The sequence below is a fragment of the Trachymyrmex septentrionalis genome, unplaced genomic scaffold (genome assembly GCF_001594115.1).
Source record: "Trachymyrmex septentrionalis isolate Tsep2-gDNA-1 unplaced genomic scaffold, Tsep1.0 scaffold52, whole genome shotgun sequence".
NCBI classification, from domain to species: Eukaryota; Metazoa; Arthropoda; class Insecta; order Hymenoptera; family Formicidae; genus Trachymyrmex; species Trachymyrmex septentrionalis.
Window position 1 is genome coordinate 529312 of NW_017305694.1, and position 20830 is coordinate 550141.

Consider the following 20830-nt stretch of genomic DNA (forward strand, 5'->3'; position numbering starts at 1 on the left):
CTCTCACACACACGCGCACGCGCGCGCGCGCGCACACACACACACACACACACACAAAACAATATTCCTATATCTGCCTACAGAAGACATATGTACAAAAACTACAATTCGCTCTATATACAATTTCGTATTATAAGTGTTAAACGATATCTATGTCAAAACTTCGAAAAATGGACGAGACACTTTAGTCACTCCTCCTCCATTTTGCATCGTCTAAGAGATTTTATTCACCATCGCAGACGGATGCAAATTGTTTTACACGCTCAGAATAAATAAGCTTAATCTAATTTTAAATACGAAAAACTTGTACCTTTTATACGTTACATATTATATTAACGATAACGCGCGCTTATTTTACATCTTGAGAAATATATACAGATTAATTCGCCTTAAGAACTCATATGTAATTGTTAATTGAATCTAGTCTCGTTATACACTTTTAATCTAATTTTTTTGTGCGGAATATAAAAAAAAATGAATATGACATTTCGATTTTGTAAAATCTTGTTACGATATTTGTTGTATGTTTTTTGTATAAATCTCTAAATAAATTATGTCTCCAAATCATTGCCGCTGAAAGCACATGCAGTGCGGAGGGTTAATACCAATAGCTTCGTGGAAATTTATATTGACTTATCCCGCGGGATGACAGAATTGGGCCTGCAAATGATTCGGCGTCGTCGGTGTGAGCGGAGTCAAAGGTGTAAGGGGCGTTAACGGGCTACCTGGACTCTCGCTACCGGCATTGCTGGCCTGATAACCACCGAGATAAGCGCCGACCACGTTGATGCCACTGGGATACAGGTCGACTGGATGATGGTGCATCGGCGGCGAATGATGCACTGCAAGCACACGAAAATAGGCTTTTTGAATCCTCGAGGGATATTACCCATAATGCGAGTTATGTAAAAACACAACGAGTACTTTAAGATTCTAGTAGCATCATTATCAAATCAACGATCAATTTAACTTGTAATATTATTATTACAGTTTATTACTTTAGTTTGTGATTGCGTTTTCAGTTCAACAATAATCGGCGCGCAGTTTATGTAACTGAAAGATATGTTTAAAATTTACATAGAAATATTATTATTATTATTATTATTATTATTAGACACTAATACCTCGACGTATTTGGCACTTTCTTCTTTTACTAAAACCTCATAATAGCGCGCGCTCGGAACATAGTATTGGCTGCATTCAGCAATGAAAACAACTTTGCTAATGTTAAATTTCTTGTTGTTAAAATTGTTTAATATGATAAGTCTTACCCTTAGTTTCTTACTGAATCAAAATACATAAACCAATCATATTAAAAAAATTATATAATAGTTATGCTGCTTTCTCTGAATGCGGCCAATAAAGTTGTCTCCATTTCACTTTTAAAATTCAAAGCTCTATTCTATCACTAATCTCTATTCACACTCAGAGCCGCCAAGTAAGTTTTTCACACGTGTGGAATGGAGGGATCTGGTTAAAGCTAAATTTAAATAATAATAAATTTATATATTATACATTTAAATAATAAATATGTCAATAAAAATAAATCAAGTATACATATGTATTTTGTTTTTTTTCAATTATTTATTTATTACGAACGTAGCCTCGTCAAATATTATTTTTATTTATAAATTCATTCGTATACTCTTATAAATCTATCATTCTAGTCTTTTTCTTAAAAAAAATTAAATACGACAACACTATTCAAACGATTTTGAAACATTATCAAACGTATACACATCTGTTTTCACATCAAATGTGATCCTTTGCTACATTTGATTGGTTACCCAGAGGAAAGGAGATTTTGTCAAGAGCCAATCAGAGCGTATTGTTTATTGAACCAATACCACATCTTATAATTTGCTTGTTAAAAATTTAGACTAGATGTAGTTTGTCATGAAAGTATAACACATATCAAATTCACATGTGTAGAGTACTCCATCATTTCACAGATCGCTAGCTTATGCACTAACATGCGTTTAGCGCATATAAAAAAAATTGTGTGCACTATTTCGCTATTATTACGTTCAATTATGTATTCATATATCTTGTTTAATTTATCACTACTTACTCTGAGTTTTGATCTTGCCGCTGTGCTTCTTCTGCCTCGCCCTGGAATTTTGAAACCAAACTTGCGTGACCCTCTTGCTGAGGCCGGTCACCTGGGCTATCCTCTCAAGATCCTGTCCGTCGGGATTGCTGTCCATCTGGAAGTTAGCTTGCAGGACTGCAAGCTGCTCCTCGGTAAAGGTCGTCCTCACGCGTTTCGTCTTGCTGCCTTTGCCACCGTGCTCGGAATCGCAATCCTCCGATGACGAAGTATTGTTACCCTCGACCACGTCCAAATAATGGGCCTTGCAGAGCAGTCGGGCGTCCAGAAGCGCGAATTGCTCACCCGTGGAGAGTTGACGGGAGCAGGCATCACAAGCGAAACATGCCAAGTGATAGACTCGGTCTTTAGCTCTCCTCACCCAATCCCCAGCGCCCACACTGCGCCCGCATTTCGCGCATTTTGCGCCGAATGTTCTGCAAAAAACGCAAACGGTAGGGATTTCTCCCATGTGAAAGCCGCACGTGACGAAGTCGCCATCAACTTTCGAACGTGCGCGAGTGTTAGAAAAGTTAATCGACGTGCGTAATCAATGACAAAGGGAGTCGGCTCGACCGATCGATGTACTGGTGTATACTGCCCATTTATCACCTCACTTTACTGTCATTCATCGTTCATTGATTCATGCGAGTCTCTCTTTTTTGACGCGCGGCTACGAATGGACTCGGCAATAAACGCGGTTCTCTCGCAATGCATATCGAATTCAGTCGTGCGGACACCGACCGAAAAAACTATTTTTATCCGGTCGACGGCAGGTTCATTCGAGACCTCCGAGAACGCGAGGACCCGGCAGCAGTCCTGTCCTCATTAACATACTACTCAGCCACTCGGTGTCCTGCCGACGCGATGCGACGAGGCATCGGAGCCATCTCGGTTTAAGGATCAGTATCGCGATTCGAGGAGTAGATTACGTCGAGATTATTTCGATGTCTCAGTTGTGCGGCTTCCGACCCTATACAAATGGTGCGATTTCTTTGAATCCATGCCGACGAGAGATGCGAGAAGAGAATCTAGTGCTAAAAAAGAGAACTCGAGAGAAAGAGATCGAAGAAAGATAAAGAAATTATTATCATCACTGGGGACAACGATAGAACAGCGCGAAGAAAACTAAAACATGAAATTCAGCAGAGGTTATGCCATGCATACGGGAGCATATGCAAAAGAAGAAAAGAAGAAGGAACGGAAGAAGGAGGAACGAAGTGGAGGAAAAGAAAAAGGATCAATAAGAAGCACAGACATATAGGAAAGAAGGAAAGAAAAAGGAAGGGAAAAAGAAAAAAGGAAAGAGAAGAGGAACAGCATAGAGACGAAGCAGAAGTAGAAGAATGCATCAACCGATCGACCATGGCGTTATTGTATGGAAAAATATGGTAAGCTCATGGAAGGATTAGTCTTCGCGTCTGCATAGTCATCGTCGCATGACGCGATGTTTTCGGGGGAGGGGATATTATTGGTTATGGTGATCGCGCAAAGGGCACGCCTAGGAGCTAGTTTGTACCGATCACCAACGATCGCTCTATGATCCATCCTTTTTTGACCATTTATTTTCTAGTTTAGAGGGGATTATCGAAGTAACTACAAGATCCCGATCAATATCAACAAGATTTATAATTATGACCTAGAGAAAGTGAAAATCGTAGAATAAGTTGAAGGGAGTTGTAAAAATGTAAAAGCGTCAAAATATTTCCTTTACATTTTGTTCTCTTATTTTCGCCATCTAGAAACTTTATTTATGTTTCTGTCACTCTCCCCTTACGTTATATTTTGCTCTAATTTTTATTTTTGCTAAGGTAAACATTGACTTAATATATTGATATTCAAATCTATTATCATGGATAAGATTACCAATTATTAAATGTAGCATTCCCGTGGATGCGCAATATCAAATGTAACTAATCAGAAATTGGCAAAATTAAATGTAAGCAAATTCAAATGCAACCAATCAGAAATTGGTTCAAAATCTTAAAAATCAATATAAAGTCATTAAAAAATTAAAAATTGATCCTAAATCAATTTAACCACCATTATGGTCTATAGATACAGATCTTACACACACATCGTTACTTTTCTTTTTCTTAATAAAAGTAAAAAAAGAAGATAATAGGTGTGATACACCTATGTGTCAAGTCAAACTCAAATCCAGTCAATACTCAAAATTACAAATCTTGAACAACATTGATCTCGATTATTTCGAAGTTAGCGCCTATTTATTATTGTTAGTACGTTCTCTTTCACTCAAGGAACCTTCCTACGCGTTCCTGAAAGAAGTGAGTTTGATGACACTGGCTGCATTCAACAGAAAAAACAACTTTGCAATGTTCTAAGATTCTTTCATATAATTAGTTTATATATTTAAAAATTATAAGATAATCAAATTATAAGATAATCAAATTCCTGAATGAATAAAAAAACAGGCTGCTGGGAATTCGCGCTACAATATAAATAAAACTTGAATATATTCACAACATTACATTATCATGTGTATATATTTCGGCGAATCTTTTAGCCATGTTCAACTGTAATTAATCTACTATACTAATTTTGTATTTTGCAATTAGTATACTGCTTTTACTTACATTTAAATCCAGTGAGGAGCTAAAAGCAAGAGCCTATATTAAAGAATCTTACAACAGTTGCAAAGCTGTTTTTTTTTATGAACGTAGCAACTGAAAAAATTTCCCGACAAGATCTTCCATCGTAGAAACATGAATGTGTCATTCGATGAGTGTCGCCTCAGGTAAATAGTAGCGCTCGCTGTTCTCCCCGCGTTCATCCTTCTACGGTTTCATACCCCAGAAAAGCCAAGACTTAACGCACCAAGGAGGGCAAGAGGGCGGACGAGGGGATCCTGTGTATCCGGCGGCGACGAGAGAACTGGTATTGGGTATCTATAAATCTTCAGGGCCGTACGCGCGCGTCGGCTACCAAACGGCCCCGCCCTAATTTATTCATTTGTTCTTCCACATAGGCGGGCCCTATAAGTCAACAGGGGATTAAGTTGGGCGCTCGCTGGTATGAGACGCTTGCGAGAGCATGATCGAACCCCGCCGGCATACGAATTGCGATTGAGGATTGAGAATTGCGAAGTACGCGTCGGGCCGATCCAAGTTAATTGCGTCTCGGTAGCGTAGAACAGCTAATCATAATTTACGCAGCAATCCTTATATAGATGTATCCCATACAGTACAGATCATTTCAGTAATATTGCAATAACACTCCATAGATCACTCCAGTAATAATACAGGAACATTGCAACGTCCCAGTAACGTTTTCAATAACATTACGACCTTCCAGTAATATTACAGCAACGCTGAAACGTTCCAACAATATTGTGCAATAACATTGCAAATCTTGCAGCAATGTTGCTACAAACTTTTGTGCTGTACGAATATTTCTGGTGAACGATAGATACCGAAGAAGAACGACGATCGCGTAAAGGAGTTGTTGCTCCAGTATGTAATTGTGTTATTCAATCCCACGGATGTTTGGTCAACTCAAAGAACTGCGATCATTTGCTTATATCTCGAGTGTCCCGGCAGCCGCGAGGTATGCGGCCTTAAGTGCCGGCAAGGTGAAGAAGATAACACCGCGATTACGACGACAGGTGGTCCTGACGTCGTGTTGGGCGATACAAGTCGTTTCTACGCTGATCGTACCGATTCGAAAAAACCGGAATCCCACGGGCTTCGCCGAGGGAAATCGCTAATAGAGCGATTTTTGCCGCATACAGGACCACGAATCACTTCGACGTCTGAGCTCTTCTTTTTTCGGTCGAAACGTACGAAAGCGACGAAAGCGGGGAAAGGATTGGGGGGCCCTGGACGTCGGGGAATAGGGGGCGCACGGGCCCCGGGGGTCGGGTGAATATTTATTAATTTCAAAGACCACTCTATTTCTCTCTCACTCTTCCCCTTTCTCTCTCTCTCTCTCTCTCTCTCTCTCTCTCTCTCTCTCTCTCTCTCTCTCCGCTCCCTCGCTCACCTGGAAGAAAAGAAGTACCGCGCTGGCTCGCACTCGGATGAAGGCGGGAAGAAGGAACGGTTCGAGGATCGCAGCTGGCTTCGGTGCCTTACGAGGCGAATTCCTCAGTCCTCCGGAACACTGACACTAGGCAGTCCCATCTCGAGTGACTCGGCACCCACATACACGTACGCGTATATTTGGTATACGGAATCACGAAGCGCGAAGTAACCCGCTTTCGGGACATTGATAAATTAATGATAGCCGGGCAATTCCTTCCCCGCCAGCTATATCGTACACATCCTAGCGTGTTATTTTTTCGTATCGTCGGGCCTTTCGAGCCCTCTCTCTCTCTCTCTCTCTCTCTCTCTCTCTCTTTTACCTCTCTCGTTCTCTCGGGCATCACCCGGACAGAACTTGAGAAATGCTTCGTGAGTATCGCGTAACGAAAGATACGTCTAAGGTATATAAACGGATTACGCGGCGTCTTAGGGGAGGGCAAAAATGACGCGAAGGCTCTTTCTCTCTCTTTCTCTCTCTCTCTCTCTCTCTCTAGGGAGTAGGCGTAAAAGCCGAAGCGAGAGGATCTCGCGAAAGAATATCTCAGGATTCTCAGGATAAAAGTATTTATTTTTTTCCGCGTTCGCCGCGTGCGCGCGCGAGACAGTGAGACGTCGAGACGTCAACGTGACTCCGCAGCTCGTGCTGTGCGTGAGCATGCGTGATACACGAATGCACGGTGACGTGAATAGCCGACTGTACGTGCGGTCCGCGCGGGCAGAGAGGGAAGAGGAAGAAGAAGAAGAAGACGAGGAGAGGCAGACTACATTGGAAGACATTAATCACCCAATGGCGACTCTCTCGCGAGCGCACATCTCGGACACCCAATACGCGCGCTTATGGATGTCTATCGATGTAGAAATACCACATCCGTATAGCCTACACGCGCGGACAGGGCCACGTGACTCGGGGATACGGTACGCGCGATCGACCGGATCGACGGTCCATGCCCGTGTGCTTGTTTCCGCGCGAAGAACAAAGAATTCTTCGAACTCGGGAATAGTCACCTTGGTCACCTATGATGTGATTTTTACACTCTAGCAGCAAGAAAATGAACCTTCAGTGTCTTTAGCAGTTTTCTTTACTGAATACGATTATGTAACTTTTTCCTTAGGGTGGAAACATGAAAAGTGAGAATTTTTGCTATTGAGATTATGAAAAAATTTTTCACTCGTCACGTTTCTGCCCTAAGGAACATGTTACATAATCAATCCTCAAATCAAGAATTTTTATACGTATTTGTTTTATTTCTTCTTACTTTTCTTTGGAAAATATCAAGTATGTCTATATAGATAATGACTTTAGGTACTAATAAATTGTGTGTGTAGAACAATTAATAATATGTAATTAATAATAGTGACTTCCAAAGTTGATCTACGATGTACTCTTTGCTTCTTGTTTCTTGCTTTTTATCTCTTTATCGATTATCGACAGTTGTATTTCTTGTCATATGTTTCTTATCTCTTTTGAAGTTCATCAACTTTCAGGTCTAGCGACAAAACGAAAAAACGAGATCATAAACGTACGCAAGGAAGGCAAGAGGAAACGTTTGCAACTTCTCTTAAATTTTGGCAATAAGAAACAATTAAATTTTGAAAATTTTTGTAACAAAGATTATAAAACAATAAAATGAAGATTGACCGATTAGATTAAACACATGTAAGTGAAAAATGCCATATTCGATCAAGGCGAACTAGATTCTTCAGCCTAATAATTAATATTTCTTAATTCTTTTGCCTAAGTATTTCTTGTAAATTTATACAATTTCAAGTTCAAAAGCTAACTGTGCGCCGATTATTTGTCAGTTCCTAAACCATTCTAAACTAGCTGGAGTAATAATATTACAAATTAAATTGACAAGTAATTTAATATTATTGCTGCAAATAAACATCTTAGAAAGCTGTTAATAGTTCGATACTAACAAGCATCTTAAAAACTATAAATAATTTATTGTAAAAAATATTTATTATATATCCCCCCAGCCAGGATTCGAACTTGATCTCCTGAAAATTATAAAATTTATCTCCACGCTGAAAAGATTAGTTTTAATATAAGTATTTTAATAAGTTCTGTGTGAAAATAAATTCGTGCCCCTTTCCCCGGTTGGAATCCTGAATACGCCTATAAAAATAGAAAGCAAAAAGACAAGAGAAAAATATTATAAGGAACAAGAAACAGGAAGCAAAGCTTATTGTATAGATTAGCCTTTAACTAGGGTGTCAAAAATACATATAAATCTAACAATCGTTTATACCATAAAAACATAATTAAATGACTATGCAGTGGGTTAAAGGATCAACGGCGTGAAACTGAATATTTCGATAATACTCGACCGCCGAATTTTCGTCGAAGAGAATAAACGGGTTCGAGCTTTTTGTGTGATAATTCTCTCCCTTGGCGAGCGGCGATGACAGGGAGGAGAGTCGTGCGATTACGGTAACCGAGTCGCGTCCTCTTAAGCCAGGCTTTGATCCGACTCGATCTCGAATCGCGTCATCGGGGCGAGTCCGGGTAAGTTGCCCTCGACGAAGCGGGATGTTACTAGTAGGTTCACCGATAACATCCAATAATTTTTTCCTTCTCCCCATCCTTTCCATCTTTCCTCTCCTTCGTCACGCGATAGCAATACGCAGAATGCGGATCCGTGCACGGAGGACAGGTTGACCCTCTTCCTCCCTTCACTCCCCGCGGATCGAACGAACAGTACATCGAATGAGATATCAGGCGATGTCTGCGTCCAGAATCTAGGATAGATTTCCGGGCGCAGATTCTAATCACGATTGCCACTCTTTGTGACTTGTTCTATTAAAGCTCAACGGTCCTCCTGCCGGAAATCGATTGTTGAAAGATAATCATACGTTCGAGATTAAAATGTTCATAGTCATGACTTTTATTTCAGGACTATCTTATTAGTAAAATAATCTTAAGATACTAATATGCTCCCTGGCCGATATTCATAGGTCGATTCTTATGTTTAAGATCTTAAGTACAGTCTTAAGCTGTCAAGAATCAATCTGAAGGCTATATTAGCATCTTAAGACATTATTTAAGACAATTTTAAAATAAGAACAGACTATGAATAATATTCTCTGATTGGTTACCTACATAACGTCTTAAGATTATATATAAGATAGTTTTAAATTACAAGAACTAACTATATAAATCTTAGTTCTTATGTTAAAACCGTTTGTAGCTTTCTGATTGGTTCATGACATCTTAAGATTGTACTTAAGATGATGCTAAATAAGAATCGACTATGAATACAGGCATAAGTTAATCAGTATAAAAGTTGATTAAAAATGCATGCACGAACAATTGATAGCGATATTATGGATAACAATTCAACGATTTTCCCTTTTTCCGGCGGTCATCGGTGAACTCATCATCGCAGATAAATATAAGGATCTCCATTGAAGATAAATATAACAAATTTATAAATAGCTTGCAATTGTGTGTGTATGTGTGTGTGTGTGTGTGTCATGCTAAAGATTCGTAAATTTTATTTATCTGCATTATTATAAAACGTACGATATCAGAAAGTTGTGCCAGACTATTTTTACTAGTGATTGCAATGCGTCTTACGTTGGTCAAACAAGAAAATAACTTAAGACGAGACTTACAGAACACCACATAAACTTCCAATCTTTCGATAATAACCGAACATAGATTACAATTCGAACATGATTTTGATTGAGAGAACATTTTAATTATGGATGAAGAACCGTGCTATAGTAAACGTATAATTTCGGAAATGATATTAAAAATGTTAAAAAACAGGAAAATAGTTTAAATCTATAGACGGATACTGTAGATCTTCATAAGTCGTATTTGCCAATAATAAACAGTATATGACTTTGCATCACCAGTTTTGCGTTAATTTTGCGAGCCTTCGTTTAGTCGTCGCTGTTCTCTTGCAACGTTTACATGTGTTTAGTCCAACCATCTCGTTTAAATTATACAATTGACTCTTTTTAAGAACATTATTGACCACCACGTGATACATGTTTTTAACATTTTTATTGACGTTTGTATAAATTGTCTGGATTGTTCTCAAAAACATTTTTCACATTATTCATAGACTCATGGAAATTTTAATATTCGGAAATTTTATAATATAATTTTAATATTCGGTCGATCAACTGATTGGGAACAATTTCTGTCCGTCAACTTACAATTCATCGGAGATCATTATCATAACTTATCTTTATTTTTATTTTTACTTAGTATTGTCGTTTCACTATACTGCGATTTACGAATGCGACTATAATACATCTGAAGATGGCTCGATAAAGAAGCCGAAACATGTAATGAGACATTTTATATTGTTACACCATCAAGCTTATTAGAATAATGATATTGAGAATAAATATTATTATATTGATGTGTTTTTATTAATGTTTCACTGTTGTTGACTCTTATGTGCCCTTTACTTAATTTTATTTTTATTTTTACTTGATAAAATATTGACGTTATATATTAGTGGATTTGCCAGCATTAATTCTTATTGCTAAACGTCTTAAAAGTTTATATTCCCATACAAAATTCTGCATTAATAATTTACTTAAATATGTATATTATATAATTAGTAAATAGACGTTACTTCGCTGTACATCTGCTCATTGTACATCTACTCTAGACTTTAATTAATTATCACCAATCGTTACTGTCACTTTCTTGTAGTATTCTGTGTAGTAAGCTCTAAACTAAAGAAAAAGAAGATTATCAAATCAGACCTAACCGAAGATAACCACCGTGCTGTCGCAGATTTCTTTTCAAACCGAAAGAAAATCGAAAAAAGAATATAAAAATTTAGAGCAGCCAACTGAAGATTTTTTTTCTATATACCGGCAAATCATGAGAGATTCGTTCAAACTCCGAGACCTAAAGAGATGGCAACCGTGATTCTAATCGAATCGCTTGCCGTAAATGCGACTCTCCGGCCGGCGAGAGGCGTCAGAGAGAGAGATGAGGGTAAACTCGGCATGCAAATATGTTTACACTTACAAGGCGTAATCGTGCCTGCAGTAGAGTCGCATGCCGCGCAGGAAGCACGAGTGCTGATCGTGCAGGGGTCGTGCACAGGCGCAACACTTTAGGCATCTCGAGTGCCAGGTACGACCCCCTACGCACAGGACGGTGCGCTCTCGTACGCTCTCCCCACAGCCGCCGCAATCCATCTCCATAGCGTCGTATCCGTTATCGCTACCGCTCTTTTTCGCGACGGCGATATTGTTGTTGTTATTCGTGTTGTTATTGTTGTTGTTGTTGTTGTTGTTATTGTTGTTGGCCTTCGGGCACAGAACGCCGTCCGCACATTCGGACTCCGTCTCCATTTCAGTCTGCAAGAATGCGAAATCGTGTTAACACGTGAAGATATTCGTATAATAATACTTTGAAGAAATTGTAAGCGTAATATGTTACTTTTCCAATACGGTTTTGCAGAAGTATCTAAAAATCTAGTTAGATACAGATTTAAAAATAATTTTGTTGAACTATCGAAATAATCATGTAAGACGCTCAAACACTGGTTACTAAAATATCAAAACTTTTTACAGCATTGCATCTTGTTTGAGTTCCCCTACTTTCTAAATTCTTTGGAGTTGAATCTCACTTCTAATAAGTGGTTCAATTTTCAATCTTTAAAAGTGAGATTTCATTCTTCAGAATGACATTCAGTCTAAAAAGTTTTAGAAAGTACATAATTATTTTTGATGGGCCATTATAATTACAATATTCAATATAATTACTTTCAGATCTCATATCTATATTCGCAAATACTTTATAGATCTTACTCTTACAATCCATGTTTTATTCTGATGCACCGTGTGCTTTTAATTTAATATTTATTATTTAAATTTTACAACACTGAAGGAGACCAAAACTATAATCGAAACATTTGCAACCAACTTCTGTCCCACAAAGCGCCCTTGTGCAAACGTCATTTTGGCGCCTATTACCAGATGACCTTTTTTTGTTAAAGAACATTTCTATGAGCATCTGGCAAACTGGTTCATACGGAAGTACAAGTTGATACGGAAAATATATATATATATTTAAAGTATCAAATACAAACGCTTCATTCTGCGTTTGACTCTTATTCACCATTTATATCTTCCTTTCTTAATTCATTCTTAGAGCTTTTATTATTTCCTTTTTAATTATTGTTTCACATCTATATCTACTTGAATTTTTAGATACCTCAGCAAAATTCTTTACGTAAATATGCGTATCACACACATAAAAGAACAAGTAACCCTAAGTTGTAATTAACGTGATAACGTAGTTTACGGTTTACCGCATGTAAATCGCGAAAGAAGAGAAAATCGATTCACGAAAGACTTAAAGATGCAAAGCTGATTGCCGGGACAAGCGTCGAATTCCCGGAGAGACATCCGATTTCGGGGCTAGGACTCCGAATCTGCCGATTAATGCTCGGCAAAGTGAAATAATGGACGATTCACCGCTTCGGGGGCCGTAAGGGCGCGCCGAATGATAAATGATCCCTCGTGCCTCGTCGATGCATAATCGCGTATACGCAAATCCATCGGGATTGCCCGCGCGATAGTCTAATTATCCGCGGGTTCATGTCGGTGCGATCTTGAAGCGGATGCCAAAGCTGGCGCCAGTGCCGCCATTTTGTAACTTTTAGGCAGAGTTTCACAACTTACGGTTAACTCTTAACCGAGGTTTAACTTATTCATTATTTCTTTCCGATTCTAGAATTGGAAAGAGATAAGAAGCAAGAGTTAACCAAGGTTTAACTTGTCTCTTATCTCTGATCATGAATTGTGAAACTGGGCCTTAATGACAACTCACAGTATCGTTATATAATATACCTAACTTATATCATCATTGCTTTTATACCTAACCTATATGTATATAATATCTACGCAAATATGTATATAATGGCTACAACATAACAATATCGAATTATCGTTAAGAGTCACAGAATCGAGGTACAGATTATCAGTGAAAATTTTTCATTATTAAATCTGAGACACAATTGAAAAATGTAAGCAATAAAAGTAACGGATTTCAACATAAAAAAAAAGTCAGGTTGCATTAATTGGAAATCTGATTGAAAATCAGAATATTCTGATTGAATTTATTCGAAGATGAGATAACCAGAATTCGGATTGATATGTTCAGAGTCTTCTCCATTCATTTTCAACCAGAAATTCTTCTTAGTGAACCTATCAGAAAGCATGTATGTATATACAGAATACACAGTTTCTAGTAAGTTGGGATCTTTTATTCTCTATTTTTATCACCTATACTTTTCAAAATTGACCTTAGGGTTTAAATATTCAATCTTATCGCATCGACATATTCAATTTGCTTTTTTTATTGTTACACTGAAAGAATGGGCTAGAACTTTCCCTCTCGTTTTCGCCAAATTTTAAATATTATATATACGTACACCTATTCCGCTCTAAGTATAAAAAGCATACACCATGTACATAGTTTAGCTATAAAAAAACAGACTTGTTATCTCGCAATCTATTAGAGGACGTCGCGATTAATAATGATCGTTAATATCATCCACGTCCGCAATACTTTTTTTTCCGCTATCGATGCCAGGCCGACGGCGACGGTGCTCATTGTACGATGCGTCGCCGGAGATAAACGCGGAGATACCGCCTATCAGATCCGCGCGCGGATTTCTTTTGCCGTGCCCCGTCACGGCACGCGCGCACGCTGCAGATCGTATGCAGATCGTATGTGATACCCGATAATATTAATTGGCACGCGAGCAGCGCACAAGGGTTATTGTTCGCCCCGGGAGGCGTGCGATGAGTTAATTACCCCGAGCGACCAACGCTCATTCGCGAACTCTCCACTCTCATGCGATTTCTTCGCCGACCGACGCTTAGAGAACGAGTGATTCTTTCGAACTATCGAGGCTGCGTTCCTTTACTCTGAGTGAATGCCCATTTCCATCCAATGTAAATTAACTTTAATCTCGATTCAATTTATTCTTTATTTTTTCCAGATTCTAAAAATTAGAATAAGACAAAGGGTAAATTAAACCGAGATCAAAGTTGATTTACATTAATGGAAATGGGCATAAGAGAGTTAACTCATATGCCAATATTTATAGTCGGTTCTTGTTTCAACATAATCATTGTTAATGCTATGCATGCATCTTTTAGTATTCCGTCAGAGGTTTCCAATAGATGGAAGGAATAAAGTAGCATAAATATTCGGTATGCAATAGTGGCTTTCTCTAAAAAAAAAGAAAGATCAAAAATGAAAATTCCAGTTTATTACCATTCTCTAATAATGTGATTTAATTGTATACAAATTCTAGTTAATTACCATTCACTCATGTCATTTTGTGTGTACCGCTAATAAGACCTATAAGATTCTTGCCGTTGTAATGTTTACATGGTAAAGATGGTTTTGCCAAAGTATTTAAAAATTTAGCTAGATACAAATCTGAAAATAACTTTATTGAACTATAAAAATATGAGTGCGGATTTGATGTAGTTTACATAATTAGTAGGACGCTGAGTAAAATTCTAAATATTAAAACTCTTTGCAGCAATGCTTATTCATGCCTCAGATTTTTATGTAATTATTTTGAAGGTCCAAGAAAATTATTTTCAGACCTATATCTAGGTAAATTTTTAGATACTTCAGCAAAATCATTCGTTCCGTGTATACTGTTTTCTTTAAAAAAAAAAGAGAAAAGTAAAATTATTAAAATTCAGAATGATCAATCAGAGATTTTTTTCTATCTGCTAAAGAGCCGGTGATTCATTCAACAAGTCGGAGTCAGAAACCGGAAAAGTAGCAAGAGTGATGCTAATATAGTTCTGTGATTGCTTTATGACATCTTGAGACATTACTTAAGAGGGTTTTGAAATAAGAACCGAATATGAATACCAGCCCACGAATTAACTCACTCAAAAAACATTGTTTATTTGACTTGAATTAATTTTATTATATTTGACTTAAATACATACGTTTGTTCAACAAAGAAAATAAAGATGGACTAAGATAATGGATTATAAGTGAAATGTACAATTATTTTCTCATTAAATCAGAGTAAAGTTTTAGAACAGTCCTGGAGAGTAAAGAGCAATAGCGAATCTCTCTCAAGAACGTCGAGAAAACGCGAAAACCCCACATGTCGTGGCCGTCAAACATCTGCAGGGAAACTGACGGCGCGGCGGCCGCCATGGCCAATTTCGAGGATCCTCTTCCGCTTCCCCTGCCCTCGTCTCTGTCTACGTTGGAACTCACGCTCAATTCTACACGCGGGACCGGTGTAATCATTTCATGTGCACAACCGGACAGCTATTGATTTATGACTCGCCCGAAGGCGAAGCTGAACTTCCCACTTGTGATTTATGCCTCGTGGCTTTTCTCTGTCTTCTCTCGCGTGTGGAAACCACCTTCGCGTATCGCATACCGGCGTGCCGCGCGATACCTCGATTTATTAGTATCGTCGCACCGGACGATGAGTTTTAAGTGTCGTGTAAGAGTCCTCGAAGGGAAGCGCTTCCAGTCGCGAGATGTGACTGAATGGAAAAATTATTGAAACGAGTTATACGAATAACGGAAGGCAAAGCGTCCATATGGAAGGCAAAGCGTCTAAACAAACGTCTAACGTTGATCAAGATTTATGCTAATTTCAGTCGTTCGAATTAGACGCGTGAATGAGCGTATACAATGTAGAAATTAACGAAAATAAATGGTGACTTAAGATGAGGAAAGGGAATAGCGCATATTACATGCAATTTTCCAGGGTGTTGATGAAGGAGCAACGACATGGCGCCACTTGCCATTAAATAAGAATGTCCACTGGGAATATACTAGCTAGACTTCTCTTGAATAGGTTTAACCATAGAACTTTAGTGTACCTGCTCGAATTTATGAGCGACCGAACCTCATCCCTGTGTTCAAACAGGTAAATTTACAGCGGTTTGGAATCTAGCCTGCACGGAAAGAATGGCTTTGCTGAAGTGTTTGAAAATAACTTTGTTCGATCATCAAAATAACTAACATATGTAGAACGCTTAAGCATTGATGACAATACTAAAATGCAGGGAATCGAAAGTTACTCTTTAAAAGTAACAAGTTACAGTTATTCGTTACCGAGTAGAAAAAGTCACCGTTATTATAGTTATCAATTTTTAAAAGTAACTCGTTACAGTTACCGTTACTTGAGAAAGTAACTTTTCGTTACTTTTCCATTACATTTTTTAAACCGACGACCACCAATCGCAACGAACGAGTGCCTAGGGACTTTCTAGTCTCAAGTGGCTTGTGTCTAATCGTATGCAAAGTAACAATAAAAGTAATTGTAAAATTCGTTACCGTTACCAAAAAAATGTAACTACGTTACCGTTACAGTTACCAAAAAAAGTAACGCAGTTACCAGTGAAGTAACGCAGTTACCAAAAAAGTAACTTTGTAACGAGTTTATACTTCCATTTCCTGCTAAAATATGTACAATATCATTTGTGAGTGCGTACACGTAAGTGTATATGTCTCTCAAAATAATTTCAAACTATTTCAATATACAGAGTGTCTCTTAAAACCGTAATTTAAGAATAAATTTGTGAGATTATTTTGAAACGAAAATCCTAATTATATTTATTTAATTAGCGAATCATATTGCCTAAAGTTCATGCGTTTAGATGTGTAGTCACTGTAATTAACGTGATACAACGCAAAATGCCAGTCACACCCGGACGCGCAAACTTTAGGCGACTATATGATTCGATAACATTAAATGCTTATAATTCAAAAACTGTTATAGCTTTGACATTTTGGTATTAGAATTTTTAACTCAAAATAATTACAAAAATCTACCCTTAAGCGTCATTACGATCTGTACAAGATGTCCTGTATACGCTTGATACGTGTCGTGAGAATTCCTACATTGCAAAAATAAGTTTGGACATTCTAGCAATCAATTTAAGCATCATATTATACACTATTATTTTAATGATCCAATAAAATTCTTTTTAGATGGCAATGACACAATGGCGAAAAATTTTTACATTCTAGCAACTAATTTTATTATTTTGATTTTTATTTGGTTTAATAAATTTATTTACACGTCTATTTGCATTTAGCAAAATTTTTGGATATTTTAGCATAACTTTATCGTTCTTTCCATGCAGTTTCTTAAAAGCCATTTGTTTGGCTATCGCGATTCGCAAACAGAACAATAATACTGTTTTCTTTTAAAGCAGTGGGAGAATTATGTTTCTTAATGTACTAAAATTAAAATAATATATACACGCAATTAAATTTGATGAATCGATTCCGAAATTCGTCTTCATAAATTATCAATGTTCACGAATGCAAATACGTAATTCGCGCCACATGTGTTCGAATTTTCCCTTTCTCTCCGTCCGCTAAAGAAAAGATTAAAATAGCTGTCAAATATTCTCTCACGCAAATCTAACTTGACGAGTTTCTATTTTCGTATCCGTTGCTCGTTTTGGAACGTTTTTTCCAATCAGCGAACGGGCGAGAAAGAATAATAGCCTCATTTTTTATTCGTCAACAAGCCTGGGCGGTGGTTGCTGGATGAACTGACAAAATGAGAAATGTGGAGAAGACGAAGTTGGGCCCAGACTCGCAGACTTCGAGACTGCCGGACTACCGGATATATCAGTGAGCTACCGGACGTCGTTCCCATAGTTTCACAATTTTGACATTATGCATTCAAGTCTAGAAACTTAGCTAGGCACAGATCTGAAAGTAATTTTGTTAAACTAACAAAATAATTATATATTAGGACGCTCAAATCAATTGCTAGAATGTCAAAACTTTCTATAGTGCGGTTATCGTAACGACATTTGTATCAAGCATATTAGTTTGAAATTATTTCGAGAAACATATGCACTCACAAATACATACATTCAGTACAAGACGATACAAATATTACAGTACATATAACGGTCAGATCAACTAATATGAAAATAATTGATTTATGGAAAATAGTTAGAGTCAAGAGAGAAAAGATTTGGAAAGATCTATAGAGAAATATGATACGCTATCGATTGAGCGAACACGAACGATCTGATTTTTATTGCACTCTCTGAACTGGTGCACACGGTGCAATAAGCTGAAGTAAAACAAACGTATATTTATTTTATTTCAACTTATTGCACCAATTCAGAGAGTGCAGCAGTAAAAAATAGACCTACAAGCTAATAGTTATAATTTAAAGGATACGATTAAATATTCATAAGTATTTGGCTCAACTTTACTGTCACGATACATTATCCCGATTACAACCAAAACACCATTGCACATATTCAAGCGTTCTACATAATTATTTTGGTGGCCCAATTAAATTATTTTCACAAATTTATATCTAGCTAAATTTTCAAATACTTCAGTGAAATCATACTTTCCGTGAACGAATAAAACAAATTCCTTTTAGACTCAAATTAATGTTGTTTTCATGTAATAGCTACGTTTAGCAGAAAAAAACGGCTTTAAACACTCTGCGTTAATTGGGTTATACTTTTAGACTACAAAAATAATTCTATTTCAATTTAGATTTGTAGACAAATCTACACAAAGCACTTATTAAAACTGTTCATTTTTCTATTGAACACAGCAAATTTTTTTTACAAATCATTTATTTTTCAAAAATCTTGAAAAGTGATAAGAAATTCGACGCATTTATTTCACACATGTATAGACTCGTCACTCACACATCAATCTGTTCAAAAGCGAAAGAACCTACCTTCATAATTGCACCGCCGCGATTAATCCAAACGCGATTACGCGCTTCTTCTTTTCTTCATTTCGACTGTCGTAGTGTAATACCTACTCACGTATTACTATCGCGTCTCTTCTCACCCCTTCTTTCGCATATATTATAAAGTCTGCGAACCAAGTTCTCCACCAATCTATCCCATAGATTTGGGCCGCAACTCGGCTCGCTCGGCCCGATCATCCGTCATTCGTTTACGCAGATGCGAGAAACCGCGAGCTTTGGCAAAAGAATCGAACGACACCCTAGCCCGATCGGTGCTAAGAGAAGACTGACATACTCGGTTCTGCCCCTACTACGCCTCGTTCGATGGGCCGTAGGGATGGGCGATGGAAGTGCAGTGGGGATGTGGTCCAACACTCGCACACTCACACACATATGCCCAACACTCGCGTGTCTTGACAGCCGAGCTGTCTGCCATAAGAATGCGTTTCGGATGAGAAATATTGCACTACTGGGATCCATTACGAGCTGTAATCGGAATTCCAGATCGACGTAATTGCGACGAGTGACACCTGGCATGAAAGATACCAAAAAAAACGGCGTCAAGATGCGAAAGAGAAAGAGAGAGAGGGAGAGAATGCGTCGTTTATTAAGGGACAAGTCTCCTTTTTTTTTAAGCACTAGATACAAAAATACATGCGTAAGTAAAGCTTATTCTCATGTAAAATCTAAAATAAAGTTAGAAGCAAATATAAAATATTGCACGAGTGTATGTACAGAGAAAGAGAGAGAGAGAGAGAGAGAGAGAGAGAGATTATCGGAACTATCGTATACCAGTGCAACACACGCAACTCGCGTTACGTACATATCAGGCACGAGGGGGGTTGCAAGCTTGCGAGACAGATAGGTGGTGATAATAGGTGGCAGAGAGCACGGAGAGGATCGGGAACTCCAGCTAGGACGTTAGGGTGAACGCTGTTGGATAAGCTCCGCCTACGGTACCCGCCCATGGTTCTCTCGGCGTAGAGCGGGGTACGCGTTCAATGAGAACGAAACTACGCGCCGGTGGGGGACGCGTGTAGGTAGACTGGGGTGTACGGGCACGCTCTCGCACAACTCGACGGCGCGGTGATAGACGGTGGGTCGCGTCGCGCGCGAGCTGGGGTACCTTATTGTCGGCAGCCAAACTGCCGAATGGAATTTCAGCGGTGATTCGCAAACTCCAACCCGAGTCTTGGCGCAAACTTCGTTTACGAGTCACAGGGGCACATCCGATATAGCACCGCACTCCGAACTCCGACGTATAATAGAAGTATGCGTGCGCTCCTACGCTCTTGCGTTTGCTGAAAGACAATCGCGAAATATTCTTCACGTATACGTACGCTGTGTGTTGCACAAAAGAGAAGAACGGTTTTGCTGAAATATTTGTAAATTTAGGTAGATGCAGATTTAAAAATAATTTTTCGTGGAATCCGTCAACCATCAAAATCATAATTATGTAGAAAATTCAAGGATGATAGACAATACTGATAAATAAATTTTGCCAGCTTAAGTATTGTCAGTACTGAAAATCTACAGTTGCGTATATTGTACATTTCAGTACTGGCAATGTATATCGAAACACAACCTAATTAGGCATTTTAATAGACCCCCCCCAAAATTGTTTTTAAATCTTATCTAGCTAAATTTTTAGATACTTCAGAAACAATTCTTTTTTAAGTGCTCTAAAATCTCATTAAGAAAGAGAGAGAGAGAGAGAAATATTTATGACTAAATTGCATAGTAAAGTAATTATTAGAATCTCCATGTTTATAATTATTACTTCTATAATTTAGTAATAATAATAATTTATAATTCTATATATCAAATAAAATACAGGATAGTTGGCATTGAAATATGAATTATATAGTCTTATTATCCTAATTAATTTACTATGCAATTATATAGTCACACATATTAAATACTTATCAAACACTTTTTTCCTCATTGTCAGTGCAAAATTAAAC

The 20830-nt window shown here is 37.9% G+C and overlaps 1 protein-coding gene across 2 annotated transcripts; it reads right to left on the reverse strand.

Moving 5' to 3' along the window:
• Positions 1-563: 563 nt before the first annotated feature.
• On the reverse strand, positions 564-19054 carry LOC108751819 (LIM/homeobox protein Awh-like). 2 transcript variants are annotated; one of them, XM_018492242.1, is made up of 4 exons: positions 18852-19054; positions 11135-11469; positions 2072-2526; positions 564-842 (listed from the first exon to the last, which is right to left on the reverse strand). In XM_018492242.1, the coding sequence occupies exons 1-4, from the start codon at positions 18855-18857 to the stop codon at positions 634-636; spliced, it is 1005 nt and encodes a 334-aa protein (XP_018347744.1). In that variant the 5' UTR covers positions 18858-19054; the 3' UTR covers positions 564-633. The 2 variants fall into 2 exon arrangements, with proteins under 2 accessions (XP_018347744.1, XP_018347743.1); XM_018492241.1 differs by lacking the exon at positions 18852-19054 and adding an exon at positions 15499-15546.
• Positions 19055-20830: the final 1776 nt, after the last annotated feature.